We start from the raw sequence: 19,417 nt of genomic DNA, 5'->3' as shown, positions 1-19,417 counted from the left end.
TGTACTTGGTGCAGACGGAGGCGTACTGAATCGCCCTGGCCACGGTGAGGTGGGTCGCGGCGGAGCTTCGGCCGGACTCGGGGAAGACGACATCGCGCGGTGGCGCTGGACTTCCAGGAGCAACACGACCAGGCTTGGGAGGAGCAAGAAGACGAGGCGGAGCTACTGGCGGATGCTACTGACTCAAGATGCTACGTCGGCGGCGAATTTTGCGAGCGCAGCGAGATCGTCGGCGGTGAGCAGAGGCAGGAAAAGAAGAGAGGGACGACGATGGTACGACTATTTATAGCCGGGGGAAACTCGTCTGGCTTCGACAGCACACGACGAAGACGCCACGGCGATGAAGACGTGCCAGGGCGCGAGGAAGCAGCGCAAAACGCTCGGCGGCGGCAGAGGCGTGGCGCCGGCGGTAAGCGGTGATGTAAATCTTAATTTTTGAATTATTTACAGAACTGCCACTGAGTCTATTTTTCAAATTACTCCCAAATTTTCTAAAGAAGTTGAAAATCTCCAAAAATGAAAGTTGTTCAATTTTTCAAACTCTACAACTTTGCTTCTAGAAATATTTTCAAATTCTGCCTCCATTTTGAAATTTGAATTTGGGGTGCATTTGAGCATTTGAATCATTTCAAAATTACTCCAAATTTTATATGTAAACTTGAAAAACTTTGAATACCAAAGTTGATCTACATAATATAATCTTCAACTTTGCTTTTTGCCTCAACCCCAAATTCCACATGGACATTGAATTAGTCAAAAGGGACAAAAAGGACTTTTATAATTTGAATATGAATTCAAATTTGATTTGTCTTCCTTTTACTTAAATTTTGATTTTTGACCAGTAACATGGCCCATTAGGGTTATTTAAGTCAAATGACACATGGCCTCACATGATCACATGAAATTTGACCCTTGTGGTCATGATCTTTATTTAGGGTTTTTGAAACACATCACATGAAATAACAACATTATGAAATAAACCTTATTTAGTGAATGCATTCAAAACTTTATACTATATGAATGCTTTGCAATGCACATGATGACATGTCAAATTTTAGTATTAGGTCAAAACACCAGAGGTGTTACAACCCTTCCCCCTTAAAGAAATCTCGTCCCGAGATTTAAAACTTAAGGCTAAGTAATGGAAAAGGAAATGTGTCAAGCTAACACATCATAACTTTATTCAAAAGGCTAGTGAGGGGGTTTTCCATTCTGTTAACAACAAGACAAGTTACAATATAGACAAGGTATTGCAACTAGATAGAAGGGAAGAAGTCAGGAAAGTTCTCTTCTAAGTAATCCTCGGACTCCCAAGTAGCTTCATCTTCCGTGTGTTGATTCCATTGTACTTTGTAGAACTTGATTGTACGTCTGCGAGTGACTCGATCTTTCTGATCTAAGACTCTAATGGGGTACTCGGCATAAGTCAAATCAGGTTCTAGTTCTACATCACCAAAGTCGATTTCTTGGTCAGGTACTTGAAGACACTTCTTTAACTGAGATACATGAAAGATATCATGCACCGCTGACATGTGATCTGGTAGCTTGACGCGATAGGCGACTGGTCCACATCGTTGTTGGATTTAAAAAGGACCTACATAACGGGGTGCCAACTTTCCCCGAATCCCAAAACGATGAACTCCTTTCATCGGTGATACCTTAAGGTAGACATAATCTCCCACTTTGAATTCTAGCGGTCATCTCCTCTTATCAGCATAGCTTTTCTATCGGGATTGAGCTACCTTCATATTGGCTTGTATGAGTTTAACTTTCTCTTCAGCTTCCTTGACCACATCTGGTCCAAAGAACCAATGTTCTCCAGCTTCTGACGAATTTAAAGGTGTTTGGCACCTACGGCCATACAGTGCTTCGAATGGTGCCATTTTAATGCTCTCTTGATGGCTATTGTTATACGAGAATTCAGCTAAGGGAAGGCATTCATCCCATTTAGCACCAAAGGAAAGGACACATGCCCTTAACATATCTTCAAGAATTTGATTTACCCTTTCAGTCTGTTCGTCTGTTTGCGGATGATAAGCAGAACTACGGATAAGTTTAGTTCCTAAAGACTCATGTAGACTTTTCCAAAACTTGGATATGAACAATGACCCTCTGTCAGAGACAATGGTCTTGGGTGCCCCATGCAGACTGAAAATTCTATCAAGATAAAGCTTGGCATATTGTTCCGCTCGATATTTATCTCTGACTGGTAAGAAATGAGCTATCTTGGTTAGACGATCAACAATAACCCATATTGAATTGTAGCCTGCAGATGTCCTGGGTAATCCCATGATGAAGTCTATACAGATATCTTCCCACTTCCAAGATGGAACTGGCAACGAATGTAATGGACCTGCAGTCTTCATATGAACTACTTTGACTCTCTGGCAAATATCACACTTGGCCACATATTGAGCTATTTCTATTTTCATTTTGGTCCACCAATATCTCTTTCTCAGATCATGATACATTTTGTTGCTACCCGGATGAATGGAGTATCTTGTAGAATGAGCTTCATCAAGAATCTGCTTTCGCAGCTCCGGATTTTTGGGTACTACCAACCTATCCTTGAACCATACGACATCTGATTCATCAATCTTGAAACATGTTGGTCTCCCAGATCTGACTTTATCCTTAATATGGGCTATGCCCTTACTTTTCTGTTGAGCAGCAATGATCTAATCTTTGATAGTGGACTCAACTACAATATTGGACAGGGAACCTTGTTGTATGATTTGTAAATTCAGATGCTCCATCTCTTGACACAATGTTCGTTGCATCGGTTCTACAATCAGGCAATGACAATGACTCTTGTGACTCAGGGCATCGGCAACCACATTAGCCTTGCCCGGATGATAGTGCACTTCTAAATCATAATCTTTAATAAGTTCCAACCATCTTCTTTGCCTCATATTCAACTCTGACTGGGTGAAGATGTATTTCAAACTTTTGTGATCCGTATAGATATGACATATATTGCCCAATAAATAATGTCGCCAAATCTTAAGTGAATGGACAACAGCAGCTAATTCAAGATCATGGGTGGGATAATGTTCTTCATGCTTCTTAAGTTGTCTGGAAGCATATGCTATGACTCTGCCTTCTTGCATCAGAACACAGCCAATACCAATCCCAGATACATCACAATAGATATCAAATGGCCTCTCGATATCAGGTTGTGCTAATACTGGTGCAGTTGTTAGCAACTTCTTCAATGTCTGAAAGGCCTCTTCACATTCTGTTGACCATACAAACTTTGTTTGATTTTTCAGCAATCCAGTAATTGGCTTCGCAATTCTGGAGAAGTCATGGATAAATCGACGGTAATACCCTGCCAACCCCAGGAAACTATGAACTTGATGAATAGTTGTAGGTGCTTTCCAATTAAGGACTTCTTCTACCTTACTCGGATCAACAGCTATACCTTTAGCAGATAGCACATGACCCAGAAATTGTACTTCCTCCAACCAAAATGCACATTTGCTGAATTTGGCATATAGTTGGTGATCTCTTAATCTTTGTAGAACAATACGGAGATGTTCCACATGTTCCTCTTTGCTCCATCATAACTGGTTCTCCTTCTGGAATAGATTCCACTTGCGTATAGAATACCCTTCCAGTTTTCTTCTCAGCCTGACCCTTTTGATGGTTCTGAGCATTGCCCTTGTACTGATTCTAAGCTTGATTAACAGGGGCTTTGGGTGCATCAGGATTGTTCTTCCTAGGATACGGATATTCTCGGGAAAAATGTCTGGGTTTACCACAATTATAGCATGGAAAATTGTGATTCTGGGGAGTAGCATTGCGGTTTGCATTATTTGTATTGTTCTGCTGCTATGGTGCTTGATAAGTATAAGGCGTATTAGTTGCAGGGCGAATGAAGATTTGCTGCCTGCTTTGGCCTTGTTGTGGGCGGAATGGCATACAGCCATGATTCTGAGGATGGTATACTATCTTCTGACGCTTGCCACTTGATGATCCGGAAGCAAATATTTTCTTCTTCTTCGCCTCTTTGTGTCGGCGGTAATTCTCTTCCGAAGCGATAGCAATGTTGATTGTCTCATGGTAAGTTGCATTACCACAGGCTGCCATCATTGTCTGAAGTTTAGTGTTCAAGCCTCTAAGAAAATGATTCTTTTTCTTCCTGTCAGTATTCACATACTCAATAGCATACTACGACAGGTGGTTGAAACGCCCAACATAATGCATCACCGGGTGCTCCCCTTGCTTAAGAGCCAAGAACTCTTCCAACTTCATGGTCATCACACCATCTGGAATATAATGTGCCCTGAAGGCATCCTTGAACTCCCTCCAGTTGATTTGGTGACCAGCGGGCTGTACTGCTACCAAATTTGCCCACCAGGCAGTAGCAGCTCCTCGGAGTTGCTGTACCGCAAACCTTGGTTTTTGAACCTCAGTACAGTGGATCAGCTCGAACTTTTGCTCTATTGTCCTAAGCCAATCATCAGCTTCTAAAGGTTCGTCTGCCTTAGAGAACACAGGCGGACGTGTGTCAGTAAAATCCACATAAGTTGACTCATCATTTCCATTACGACGGCCACGATGAGGGTATGGTGCCTGCTGGTTCTGTGCCAACTCCCTTAACAGCCTAGCATTCTCTGTTGTTGCGTTGACGAGTGCAGCTATGGCATCTGCCATAGTCGAGGGCATTGGTGGAGGGTTTGGGCACTCATCATCGTCATGCAAGCCACTAGCACCAGTTTGGGTGATAGGACGAGGCATCTGTTAGAGAAACACATTTACTTACATTATTCTTTATTGAAAGCTTTTAAAAGGTTTCATGCTACAAAGGGTTCTTATTTATATTACATGTCTTGTATCCCATAAGACAACCCTGGTTTTCTAGGAAAGCAGTAAAGGAACTACTACTACTCCAAGCTTTTAGTCTTCGGCATCCGTGCCTGTATCAGACGAAACCTCATCTTCATCTAAGAAGTACACTAACTCCTTAGGATCCTCCTCCTCTTCTTCATTCTCGACTTCTCCTGGATCTACAATCATTTCTTCATCTATAACTTCACCATCCCCATGAGGAGGATGAAGTTGAGCATACAGCATATGGACATTCTCATGCAGAATGGCATTGTCCATCTCCAGGTCCTCTACGTAGAACTCCAACTCATTGACGCGTTCATTGGCTGCGTCTTCTCGTGTCTAGGCTTCATTCTGCAGCTCCATGGTCATGGTGATACCCCTTTGCATTTCTGCCAGCTCTTCTTGGTCTTTGGCATGAGCTCAACGAAGAGTGTTGAGCTCCTTGTTAAGGTTCTCGACGTTGGCGGGGTTGCTCGAAGATCCTTCCTCTCCTAGGTTCTTGGAACTTCCTTCACCAAGCTCATGATTTCTTGGTGCCAATTGGTGACAAGGGACTCCATGAGGTCCAGTGGACTTGCGTGCGGTTTTCTTGGTCTTTGCCATAGCCTGTAGAATTTAGGGTAGGACTATAAGAATAGCTTGAGGATAATGGAGGTTAGCAAGAATGGGATTGACATTACTTACCCAACCACTATTAAGGGGAATTATAATGCAAGGTGCTCAAGCATGATGCATGAATCGATCTTACCAATCTAAGTACAAAAGATTAATATAATCATAAGTACTAGATTTTTTTTTATACATAGGACAAACCTAATCATATTATCCGCCACAAACTTTTCAAATAAGTCAGGATTGAGTCTAGATCAAAGGTAAGAAGAAAGAAATTTAAACTTTAAAATATCAAGTTTACTTTCTTTGATCTAAATCATTTTGAAGGTTTCCAAAGTAACCTACAATGATCTTAGATGGGAACTGCTCTGATACCAGCTGTGGCAGAACCTCCTAAGGAATCGGGCCCACATGCACCTATCGTTGTCTTAACAGACCTCGGATAGCGTACATGAGTTCCCAACAAGTCAACAGGTCTGTCGGGTGTCCTCGGGAAACCCGAATCATCCACGATTCTCTTTTCAAACAGGATCCCAATCACAGTCATTGCAGATTACAACAGTTTATTCAAATATATACCAGAGTAAAAGATAGTGGAAGTCTTAAGATAACATAATTACAAACCAGTTGTTTTCAAACTTACAATACCATAAGTGTCATACAACCATAGTAGCGGGATAATATTACATTAGCTTTATTTATCATACAAACTAGTGCCTTGTCCAAAGGCCATTCATCACTCCTCATCGTCATTGACTTCAAACACAGACATGCAGCAGGGACCAAAACAAGCCTGCGCATGTGACTCACCTGCAACAAGGGTTAACAAACCCTGAGTACAAAGGTACTCAACAAGACTAACCCGACGTAACGGGGTGTAAGACTTTAGAGATGCAGGGGTTTGGGGCAAGGTAAGGATGTAGCAAGATTCAAAAGTTCTTTGCCAAAAGCTTACTATTCTTCATTCTATTTTCAAGTTTTACCACTAGTCCTTGTTGTTCATTATCTCAACTAAATATACATTTCCCATATTCCATTCCTTCTCATTCCATTCTTTTTCTCATATTTTAGTAATTCACCAGTCCTACATTGCTTCTGTAATGAATCGAGTCTCCATATCCGTGGAGCACCGGCAATTCGAATTGATTCAAGTCCTAGCTAGGGATTCCTTATCACACGACATATGTAGAACTTAATCTTGCATATATCAACCTCGCTATTGGATCCTCCTATACTAAGCCGTCTCCATGCCACCCGAGAGCACAGCACACCTCAAATCCAGCCACATTCCAGCCACGAGGGTACATGCTACTCCCGCCATCTCTCCACTCTCAGTGCGTGGGCATTCGTCTTAGTATCAGATTAGCCGAAGTAGGCTTACCGGAGTATGTGACTAGTACTACAAAGTGTCTCGTTCAGAAGATCCACAATGAGTGGCCTTTAAGCGACATAGCCGGCAACATTACCCAACATTCAAGATAAGTCACCCGACTAGTCTCTAGTTCATTCAACCTTCTTTCTTTCTTTGGCCAGTATACCATCTTTGATTGTATCAAAACTTTTACTTTGAAAGCCTACTATAAAGCATACTAAGCATTCTACACCTTTGTAAATAAAAACATCTTCAAGGATGGTAAACAGGTAACAAGGTAGATAATGCATCAAGTAGGTAACATTTGAATTAAACAACTTAATGCAATAAGTAACATAGGTGATAAACTTTTCAAAGTAAACAAGGTAATGGCTTAATGCTTAAACCGGGGCTTGCCTTCGTTGACGATCTCAGGTTCTGGGTCAGTACCACAATTATCGAATCCCATGACAACCGGGGACTCTTCTAGAACTTGCTCAACTAGAATCGTTTCATTCTCGGGTTCTACACGAAATGGTAACATATGCTTTAACATGATGATAATGTAAACATGATGCTTTCACGGTACATGAAATGTAAAAACACCCGCAAATGATTTTATTTCACGGTACAGTTGCAAGCCAACAAAACCAACTTACAATCCTACCATTAAGAACCACACATGTGACTTGACCAAATGGATCTTGAAACCCTACTAGTCACAAAACATGACCAAAACAAGATCCAACACTAATCAAACACTTAGGGTTTGCTTTTATCTATTTTTGAATTAATTTGGAATTAAGCCCAAAAATGAACTTGTTCCAAATGACTTGAAAATTTTATGTAAGATTCCTCATGACAAATTAGTGTACCAAAACAAATTTCATAATATTTGGAATTATACAGTGACCTACAAAAATCATGGAAATTGCATTTTTCAATTAATGGACTGAATATTTGAACATTAAAAATTTATTCAAATTTCAAGTTCCAAATTTTTAAATCATACTAGAACATGTACAGAAGCTACACACAAAATTTCAGAATTTTTGGAGCTATCATGAATTTCCTACAAATTCCCAAAGTTTTAGCACTATTCACAAATTCAGAAAATAAAAATCATCACTGTTCTTCTTCCTCACTCGCACTGACAGCCAGGCCCCACTGTCAGTGACTCAAAGCAAACGCACGGCGGCGTGGTCAGTTCCGATCGGCAAAACGCGCCGGCGGTGCTTCTCCGGTGAGATGGACTGCACCAACGTGATCTACACCATGTCGCGAATCTAACCCAACCCTCAGAACAGCAACAGGCACACCAGATGGAACCGTACGCCGGCCATGGTGACTCGGACCCGACGGCGGTCGACGTAGCTATGGCTACGGTGCAGTAGAGTCAAAAAGAAAGGCGAGCATCACGCTCCGGAGCTCACCGTGATCACGAGGGTGTACTTGGTGCAGACGGAGGCATACTGAATCGCCCTAGCCACGGTGAGGTGGGTCGCGGCGGAGCTTTGGCCGGACTCGGGGAAGACGACGTCGCGCGGTGGCGCTGGACTTCCAGGAGCAACACGACCAGGCTTGGGAGGAGCAGGAAGACGAGGCGGAGCTACTGGCGGATGCTACTGACTCAAGATGCTACGCCGGCGGCGAATTTTGCGAGCGCAGCGAGATCGTCGGCGGCGAGCAGAGGCAGGAAAAGAAGAGAGGGACGACGACGGTACGGCTATTTATAGCCGGGGGAAACTCGTCTGGCTTCGACAGCACACGACGAAGACGCCACGGCGATGAAGACGTGCCAGGGCGCGAGGAAGCGGCGCAAAACGCTCGGCGGCGGCAGAGGCGTGGCGCCGGCGGTAAGCGGTGATGTAAATCTTAATTTTTGAATTATTTACAGAACTGCCACTAAGTCTATTTTTCAAATTACTCCTAAATTTTCTAAAGAAGTTGAAAATCTCCAAAAATGAAAGTTGTTCAATTTTTCAAACTCTACAACTTTGCTTCTAGAAATATTTTCAAATTCTGCCTCCATTTTAAAATTTGAATTTGGGGTGCATTTGAGCATTTGAATCATTTCAAAATTACTCCAAATTTTATATGTAAACTTGAAAAACTTTGAATACCAAAGTTGATCTACATAATATAATCTTCAACTTTGCTTTTTGCCTCAACTCCAAATTCCACATGGATATTGAATTAGTCAAAAGGGGCAAAAAGGACTTTTATAATTTGAATATGAATTCAAATTTGATTTGTCTTCCTTTTACTTAAATTTTGATTTTTGACCAGTAACATGGCCCATTAGGGTTATTTAAGTCAAATGACACATGGCCTCACATGATCACATGAAATTTGACCCTTGTGGTCATGGTCTTTATTTAGGGTTTTTGAAACACATCACATGAAATAACAACATTATAAAATAAACCTTATTTAGTGAATGCATTTAAAACTTTATACTATATGAATGCTTTGCAATGCACATGATGACATGTCAAATTTTAGTATTAGGTCAAAACACCAGAGGTGTTACACTTCCCCACGTGTTTAATTACTATATCGTACTTCAATTTACGTGTGAGATGATGAGAATAATCTTCTTCTCGTACAGTGGTGTTTGCGGCAGGAACCAGGTAATAACTTGTGTGGATACTATATTTGTGAATTTATCACTGCACACATAAGAAGAACTCCTGAAGATGTCCTCAGAGTACGTATATATCAATTTTTTATTTATTTTTAAATGAATATATATATATATATATGTATTAATACCTTTCCTTTTATTTTAAATGCAAGACTGAATGGTTGAAACGAAGGGTCATGCAAAAAGACCATCTGAAAGCAGTTCAAGAGTCAATAGCAGGATATCTTCTAGAAAAAGTGCTAAATCCCAACGACGAGTTCTACTTTGATCCTAAGGAACTAATGATGTAAATTAAATGTTTATTGATATCGTTATTTTCGAGAACAAGATTATGAAAGTGTTGTATATATACATATATATCTATAATATATATAGTTTCATACTTTATTCGAATATAATAATGCTCGAGATGAGAATTAGATGTAATTATATGCGTGCGTGTATTTATATTAGCAGCGTAGAATACGTACATAAAAACATATTATATATTAAACAAATATGTGTAACTGAACTGAAAACAAATTAAACAAAAAAAAGAAAAAGAAAAGGAACCTTTAGTCCCGGTTGGGGTTACCAACCGGGACTAAAGGGTGCGGCCACGTTTGCTCGGCTGGAGGGCCTTTAGTCCCGGTTGGTAACACCAACCGGGACTAAAGGTCCCTCTTTAGTCACGGCTCGATGACCCGGGACTGAAGGTTCCACCTTTAGTCCCGGGATCATTATCCCGGCACGGTAACCGGGACTAAAGGCCGTTATTGCCCGGGACAACAAGTCCATCCTGTAGTAGTGACATCATCCACTAACATATATTTTGTTATCCATATCAGCGTGCCACACTATCAACTAACATCAGTTTATAATAATTAATCTATTCCTAAAAATTATATGAATAGTTAAATTTCATTCCAAATCAGTAGCTCCCGCAACAACGCACGTGGTGTTCGGTGTTCTTCTAGTTTCTAATGTTGAGATGTCATGATGGTGATTGTCGGTGCGGGACCCACGGGGTACCCCGCAAGGAAGGGAGAAGAACTAGCCTGATTAGGATTATTCCCCTGTAATCTTAGTAGTAGTATTATCCTGTAATCCTACTAGGAACTCTCACTGTAAACCGACTAGGACTCTGGCCTCCTGACTATATAAAGGAGGGCAGGGCTCCTTGAATCGGGAGATCAGACAACAATTGTACGACACAACACTTGACGATCAATCCAACGCAAAGGCTAACGCCGACTGGACGTAGGACTATTACTCGGTCAAAGATCGAGGGTCCGAACCAGGATAAATTGACTGTCTCTTGCGTTAACCATCGAGTTCCGCATACGCTGAAGCCCGAACAATACTGCCCCGGGTACCCCCATGGCAGGCTATCGGTGGTCAAACATCGACAGTGATCTAGCTAAATTGGCCGCCACATGTATTCATTCATTCATAATAATACTCCCAGTATCCATATATATAAGTGTTTTCCTTTACCAAATCATTGGAGGGGGATTTTTTTTTCTTTTTTTTGCTAAAAAACCAAAAATAGGGTGTTATTTTACAAAAGTCATGGAGATGCTCTTAGCATTCAAAAATTGTCCATAAATGTACCCATTTTTAGCATAATCTAACCCCACATCTTCCCATCATTAAAATAAAAACTAATTAGTTCTTGTCATTTTAATTAGCGTTTGTCAGTGTAATCTTGATATTTAAAAATTTAGATAGCACCTACCATTTGCTGTGCTCCCTCCGTCATGTAATGTGGAAATCTAAGCGATTTTTAGACAAAATAACAAGCATGGCAAAAGATCACTTTACCTCTCACTAATTATGATGGACGGAGTAGTTTAGTTGTTATTTTTTTAATTAATGTTGTTTGTTTTGGTTGACACTAAAAGTTTAAACTCAATATTTCCTACCACAAAAGACAAAGGAGAGAGGAGGCTCATAACCCAGAATACCTTCTATTTTTGTTATAAATTTTGAACTCTAGATCCTTTATATTACAGAATGAGGGGAGTAGGTGATATATTGATGGGTATTGTAGTAATTTCCCTTCCTCTTATTAACCTATCCTAAATAAAATAAACTAGAATGCTTTGTGAGGGAGGGAGTATTCCTGGTCTATAGATTTGTCATTGATTAATAACATTGTTCTTTAATTTAAAAAGAAACTAAGGGTATTTGCTAGATACTCTTCAAATTAAAAATAATCTAAGATGTTGCTTTGTCGAAAAGACATGAGCAAAATACTAACTTTTAGGTGTACATTTATAGTTTAGTGAGCCACGTATTTCTAAAAAAAATACAAGCAAGTAATTGGTAAATCTACAAGCACCGGTGTCAGTTTGATGATTTTTTTTGAGGAAATGTCAATTTGATGATTTAACTCTGAGTGAATACGTTTCGCCATAGAAAAACCAAACCAACTAAGCTCTTATTTGTGTACTAGCTTCGAAAAAATATTCAGTGATGAATCTTTTTAAAGTCTTATATTGATAACTTTTGAAATATTCTATTTATTTGTGAACGCGACACACATGCATAGATTTGTCCTAAACGCATTTTTGTAATCTCAGAAATTTGTTGCATTTTATTGAATATATACATTATGACCATACTATAACTATATAGCCATATAGGAAAAGATGGTGAAATGTAAGTATATATCTCTATTAGAGATCGTGCCACTTCTAAAATGTAAAGTACTATGCAAATTTGACTAGAGGGAGTATTTATTCTATACATTAGCAAGGTAGGGTGTTTGGTTTGAGGAATGGATTAATCTATCGTCTTTTTATTCTTTATTTTTTATTTTGTTTGTGGAATGGAATGGGTTGATGCATCATCACTTTATTCCTATCAAGCTAATTTGAGAAATGAACCAATAAATTGAAGGAATAAGCTCATCATATTCCACCGCATCTAAAAATGGTTTAATTCCTCAAACCAAACATCTTGTGACTATGCGAAAAGAGAGCAAAATATTAGCGCATTTCTGCAAAATCTCCCAAAATTGCATCTCATTTCACACTCTAGTGTTTTAACTTCATGGGTTCCCCTACTGCTGGTATTATACTTTTACATTCAGAAATAATCCCCCCTCTCACTGCTCCAACAATCTTGTAAAGTAAGGAAACAATACAGTCCCTAGGCGACGGTGACCATGCCATCGGTCATGCACGCCGCGTCGTCGTCGTGGGATCTCGGCAGGACCCGGGAGGTGCCTCGAGCCGGACGTAGTCGTACAAGACTCCCAGGAACTCGCCGGCGGCCCTGGTCTGCGTGATGCTGACGCTGTTCTCGCCTTCCTGCAGCAGGTACCCCCTGATCGGGAACTCGAAGCTCCACTGCACGCCGTGGATCCCGTGCCGCGCGATGGCGTTCCCGCCGCCGAACTCCGGCGTCGTCAGCTCCGCCACCCCGCCGCCCCTCCCGTTCACGCGTACCTGCAGCCTCGACATCTGCGCGGCAGCGAGCGCGACGCGCAGCGTGTAGGTGCCGTCGGCCACCACGCGGTCCAGCGTGAACCGGATCTCCCGCGTCGTCGGCGCGTACCGCCCGTCGCCTACCTTCCTGGTGACATGCGCGAAGAACCAGTCCTTGGAAGCGTCGCTCTGGCCGACGGTGAAGACGGGGTCGCCGTCAGGGTACAGCTCGGCGTACCTCGCCCACAGCCCGTACTGCCTGTACCTGTCCTTGCTCAGGAAAAGCCTGTTGGCGTATCTGGGATCCACGTCGGGGACGAAGAACTCCGCGGCGGTCCGGTCGGGGACGCCGATCTCCCACACCGTCGGGCCCGACCTCGGGGGCCGGAACACGAGGTCGCCGAGGTCGACGACGGCGCCGCCCGCCGTCACGGTCACAGACGAAGCGGACACGTAGTCTCCGAGGACCCCGGGAACCCACGCGTAGAGGCTGTACACTCCCGGCCGGACGTTGGCGATGGTGAATCTGAAACCGCCGCCGCCGCAGGACCCGTCCGTCGTGGTCGTCGTCCAGAACTGGTAGCCCTTGCACTCCGTCGCCCACGAGCCAGCCTGCCCGGGCGCGGCTAGCCCGACGTACGCCGCCGTCCCGGCGGGCACCGGAACATCGTCGTCGGTGCTCGTGAACGTGTCCCTGACCACTAGCCTGCCGGTGACGGAGCCCCGCTCGGCGGCCTTGGCGAAGTCCGGCGACTCCGGGAAGCTGTACGGCCACTTGCCGGCCTCCGCCCGCGCCTGCGCCTTGGCGTCGGCCCAGAGCGCCCTGAGGTCGCCGCCTCGTCTGGGGCCGGAGTTGAGGTAGATGAAGACCGGGCCCATCACCTTCTTCCAGTACTCGCCGTTGCCGACGCTGAGCACGATGTCGTTCCCGACGTAATGCGTCCCAAGAAACATCTGAGATCAAAGTTTTCAGTTTCTTTCAGATGGGTTTCCATGGATTTGGAAACTCATTGATTTGGTCGTTGAAGAAGGACCGGAGCTGGATCGATCTTTGATCTTACAGTGAGTGAGGTGGGGCCGACGTGGGAGGTGAGCTCCCGCTTCATGGGGCCGCCGCTCTTGAACTCGTTGCTGGGAGTGATGACCCAGAAGCCCATGGGGCTGGGGTGTCCGCCGCCGCCGGTGATCCAGCCATGGACGGCGTTGTCCTTGTTGTCCATGGAGTACTCGTACTTGTCATCCACCTCGCCCTTGAACTGTGGCTCCTGCGGGTTCACCAGCAGCACGGCCTCCTTGTAGGCCAGCGGAGTGCCACGTGGCTCGTCCCTGTCCGCCGCGCTCGGCATGTACCTCTGTATGTCGTCTGAAATCGCCATGTAGTTGAACCTGACATACATTGATACATATATACAAAAATGTTTAATTTTGGTCAGCTGATCGACATGCAAAAAAGAAAGAAAGAAACGGGTTCTTTGATTTCTCACTTGTCCGTGTTGAGCTTGAAAGCGAGCCTGGCCTCGGTGATGTTGAGAGCAGGCCAGTCGCTGGCGTGCTCCAAGATGGCGTAGCAGTAGAACCCGGAGCTGCCTTTCAGCATCACAAGCCTGCATGAATAACAAACTGACAATTTTCATTTCTGGAAACGTAATTTCGTCACTGTAATAACAAAATAATATGATCCTTTTGAACACTGAATGAATATATGAAATCTGAAAACTACGAATTCGAATAATTCGAACATCACCGCGGCACCTCTTGTCAACATTTAGGCGAACACTATCTTGGCGTGACGGATTGTATGTGCTGCTGAAAGAGAGCTCCACTTGGTCCTCAGTTGAAACCACGACCTTGAACTCCGTACTGTCCAACCTGTACAGACGCTGCAGTTAGTTAGTTAGTTTCATCCAAAAGGACCAAATTTCAGCTTGTGCACATGCGCAAATATATGCTTCATTTCTTGGGCTGTTGCCTTATTGGTCCTTACCCCTTAGCTTGGAGATTATTATTAGTGCTCCGTATGTTTGAAAAAAAATGTTTCTTCTTAGATATGAAATCACGTGAACCAAGCAACAATATTTTTGCATGCTGTGCTATTACATTTTTTTCAGTGCTGGTTTATTTGTGACGGTGATTAACGCTAGCACTGAATTCCAGAGTTCAGAGCGAGCTGGAGGAGCACTTTACAGTGTGGATGGATGGGGTGGTTTGGTTTGGTTTGGTTAGTCCTTGCGCTTATGTTAGGAAGCCTGCCTGCCTGCATCTTTTCGGTGCACATTATGTTCAGGCAGAGTACATACTCAGCTGATCTGCTAGCTTTTTCTACAGGTAATGCATGCACACGCATGCTTGATTACGTTGTTGCATTGCCTAAGCTAGGTAGAGAAACTTGTTCCCAATCTGATTGTTGATCAGGCCTGCGTCTGTGACGGCAGTCCATGAATCCTGTCAGTTAAGGCATGCAGAAATTTGGTCGATCGGTGCAAGTTATGTCATCCGGTCAAGAGTGTCTAATTAAACTACGTACGCGAAATTGTTTGTGTTTGTGAGTTGCAGCTGCGAGTACAGTTAAAGCAGCAGTAGTAAATAAACAGCAGCACTAAAACAACACCGTTATATATCTGAAGAATTGTATGTCTGGAGTTTCAGACATGCAGGCATATCATCAGCAGTTCAGCACACCAAGGAGGTGGGTGGTCAGTGAAAGATCATTGGGGGGGGGGGGGGGGGGGGGAGTGGAATGTATACAATATTATCATCAGCAACTGAAAACTCACATGTCGATCATTCCTCTTGGCTGATCGGAGCCCGGATAGTTCCACACCACATCCCAGTACCTGAATGCAACAGAATTCATTCATCACTTACTACAGAGATATATTTATGTATATACAAATATATATATTTATTTACTACCCACCCTCCTGAGTTTTCGGTGCCGTCGAAGTGCAGGAGGTTGCGCTCGCCGTTGTAGCGGACGCCGGTGATGTGGCCCTGCGGCTTCGACAGCGTCACCTGCACCACGCCGTTGTCCAAAACCACCTGCATGCCAATGCAATACACGTTGGTACATGCAGAAATCGAGCACGGCAACATATATAGCAGGATTATATATACATATATAAATTGTGGCAAATTTAAAACATGGAAAATATATAAGTAACTTATTAGTGGCAGCAGTAGGTAACTGTAAATGCAGGCCCATAGGTAAGTAATTTGATTGATCGATTACTTAGTAGTTAATTACTACACTGCAGTAGTGACAAATAAAAGATATCCTGCCTGTGTACGTATATGTATGGAAGAAAAAAAAAGATACGAGTAACCTACGCTAATTAATTCAGTAGACTAGCTAGTATACGCACCTGATGCCGATCATCGTCGACCCGCAACGTAACGCCAGGGCCCGCCGCCGGCGACCTGGCGGCGGCGCCGCGGTGCGGCAGGGAAAATGGCGACCACCACGACGCTCCGACGACGCCGATGTGCAGGGTCACGGTCACCACTAGCAGCAGCAACACCGACGACGACGACGACCTTGTTATCCCCGTCCCCGTCCCAGCAGCTGCGGCGGCCATGGCTGATTATTGCTCGATGGCCGGCGGCCGGCAACACTGGCGCGCCCGGCCGGGGCTCGGGCACACTGCCAGTTAAGGAACACAGCTCGTTTGCTTGCCAGCTAGCTTGTTTGAGGGAGCTGGGCTGCGCCGGAGCTGACTATATATACGCAGGAGCTGACGAGCACGAAGCCGGCCACGAACCGATCGGATCGGGCCGCCGCGGTTGTGTACAGTGTACGGCGGTTCGTTAGGCGCGGCGGCGGCGCAAGTTGCGCGGTGAGCAGGGCTCGAGAGAAGGAAGGAAGGCTCGAGAGCTGGTTTGTTCAGGGCCTGTATGGGCAGCTGCTAGCGATGGCAATGCCTTTTTATAAAGGCCGGCGGCGCACGGCACGGCACGGCTCATCACATCAGCTGGCCGGTAGTTACCTCGCCGTTGCAACAAGCTAGCTGGAGCTGCTTTGCATGCCGCCGGCGCTGCCTCGATCAATGCTCCCGTACCCGATCCGGTTGCAACCGTATCTTTCTCCTCTATGCTTCTACCAGTGCTATATATAGGATGTGAGAATGCAACTATGCAAGCAGTCATACGTCACCTTCTTTAACTCCCAGAACGGACTCTACTGCTACAGCAGTTCAGTGGCTTGCGTGCTCATCCAGCCATCCTCTCAAAAAAAGAAGGGGATAATATCGGGACATGCCGGCCGGTGCGCTAGTTGTGTACGTATTACAAATCGCTAATGCTCAGGGTCGGACGTATCAGACGCCACTTCCCAGGCGCGGGGTACCCGCCCAACAAGCCTTCCTCCTCTGTATGTCTCCTCCATCTCTCTCGAAAATATCTTCCTACTCGCTCGCCTATCGTACGCTTCACAGCGCCGTGCGGCCGTCATCCCGCCCCACTCCGCATTCGCCGCAACGGCCATCTCCCTCCGCACGCCCTCATCTTGCGCTGCTCGCTCCTAGCTCCTGCCCGTCGCACGCCCCACCCGCGCCTCTCGCTCCTTACGCCCGCAGTCCCACCTGCCGCGCGGCCACCCGCGTGGTTGGGCGCGCCGTCCGCCTCTACTAGCCCTGGTGGTGCCATCGCGCGCCTCAGGTCGATCCCCACCGAGCCAAGGGCACCCACGAAGCGCGACCCGTGCTGCTGGTGCTCGCGCGTTGCTGCTCGGCGCCGACTCCCACTCCGAGGACAGAATCAACCAGCCCTGACCTCTCCCTCCCCCTATGTTGCAAATGTAAGTTTTAAGTGTTTCAGATGTTATCAGAGATATGTTGCAAAAGTTTCATATAGATGATGTAAAAAGTAGATCGGGATGTTGCATATATGTTGCTAGTGTTTTAGAGACATGTTGCAAGTGTTTTAGAGGCATGTTGCAAGCGTTTGTTTAAAATGTTTTATCTGTTTCAGACGTATGTTGCAAGTATTTTTTATCTGGATGTTACACATGTTTCACACATTGTTGTAAGAGTATGTTGGAAATGTTTCAGTTGTTTTGGTCTTATGTTGCAATAAGTGTTTTCATGTTGTAAGTTGCAAGTGTTTTATCTTCATGTTGCATATGTTTCACACACATGTTGGAAGTGTATGTTCCAAATGTTTCATCTGCTTCATACATATGTTGCATTCAAGTGTCTCATGTTGCAAATATTTCGCGTTTTAGAGGTATGTTTAGAGAGTCTTGGGGCACGGCCCGATCGCCGGCGGATGGGGCGCACGGCGCGCCTGGGGTCCTATGGACAGGGCGTGTTCGTCCTCATCCCGGCTCCCGGTCCCGCCTACGCGGAGAGAGAGGAGGGAGTCAGGGGGAAGGAGCAGCGGGCGCGGGGCGGGGCGAGGCGGATGGGGGCGGGGTACGCATGCAGGGTGAGATGAGGCGGATGGGGATGAACACGCGTCTGCAGCAGCGAACGGCACATCTGCAAGCGTGGGCGGGCTGGCGACCGAAGCCGTGGTCGTGCGATGGCGTTTTGATGGGCCGTTCTGCTAGGTCATTTTGGTGGGAGTATGCCCAGGTTACCTATCCCATCTAATGTCCGGGCGCCAGCAATTCTCATTACAAAATCATCCTTCCGGTTTTACCAATTTCGCCAACCAAATAAAAATCTTGAGATGGACCCGACCCCAGACTAAACACAGTGGTTGAAACCATCCTTAAAAATAGGGTTAGGTTTATCGCATCCCTTCGATCTTTATCTCCAAACTAAACACATGCTTAGAGAGTCATAGCTACCACTTGATTTTTTTTTTGTGTTCAACTTTTTTATCAAGATCTATGTTTTTTTGAATGCATGATGGATAGAATAAATGGGAGAAGGAAAATTTGTATGCTTTATTTATTGACTTCTAAGATACTTCATCTATCCAATTAGTTATGTTTTCTGATTGCACAACTTCCTTCAAATCCAGCACTTTGAAACCTATAGTGGCCCTGTTCGCTTCTCTTATAATCCGTGCTTTTCAGCTTATTTTTTCAGCCGGAACATCGTTTTTCTCTCACAACAAATCAGCAGGAACAATGTTTCGGCTTGTTTTTTTAGCGAAGCGAACGGGGCCAGTATCCTAAACACTGTTGAATGCTATCTTTATCTTCCCATTTATCTCCATCTGCATTAACCGGTAGTGTGGGAAAAATGACCCAAGCTTTCAGGTAAGAAGCGAAAGTGTAATGGCTTTCGGGTAATAATGAACCCACTTTGCTAGCCTTGAGAGAGGGGAATGACCCTAGAGCCCAAGCAAACTATCTACACAAGAGTGATAAAAAATCGCCAATCAAACTGCTAAAGCAATCACAAATAAGTGACATTTTAGAATTGTTCAAGTCAATCATCCTAAACCCTACCTAGGAAATACTTTTCATGTGCTGAGTTTTAATGTTTGGAAATGGTACACGTAGATCTTCCTTGAAATATAATTCAACAACAGTATACATTTGCTATATTTACTAGCTAGCAAATAAGTAATGGTCAAAACTTGAGAACTAAGTACATACAATCATCAAGC

General features: G+C 44.5%; 1 protein-coding gene across 1 annotated transcript; it reads right to left on the bottom strand.

Moving 5' to 3' along the window:
* Window positions 1-12,430: 12,430 nt before the first annotated feature.
* Window positions 12,431-16,735, bottom strand: LOC136505844 (uncharacterized). The gene is made up of 7 exons (XM_066500984.1): window positions 16,222-16,735; window positions 15,777-15,898; window positions 15,634-15,693; window positions 14,612-14,728; window positions 14,344-14,463; window positions 13,921-14,245; window positions 12,431-13,813 (listed from the first exon to the last, which is right to left on the bottom strand). Exons 1-7 carry the CDS (start codon window positions 16,432-16,434, stop codon window positions 12,608-12,610), a joined length of 2,163 nt encoding a protein of 720 aa, XP_066357081.1. The 5' UTR covers window positions 16,435-16,735; the 3' UTR covers window positions 12,431-12,607.
* Between the last annotated feature and the right edge of the window lie 2,682 nt (window positions 16,736-19,417).

The sequence above is a fragment of the Miscanthus floridulus genome, chromosome 14 (genome assembly GCF_019320115.1).
Source record: "Miscanthus floridulus cultivar M001 chromosome 14, ASM1932011v1, whole genome shotgun sequence".
In the NCBI taxonomy this organism is placed as follows: Eukaryota; Viridiplantae; Streptophyta; class Magnoliopsida; order Poales; family Poaceae; genus Miscanthus; species Miscanthus floridulus.
This window is presented reverse-complemented; position numbering and strand designations above follow the sequence as displayed.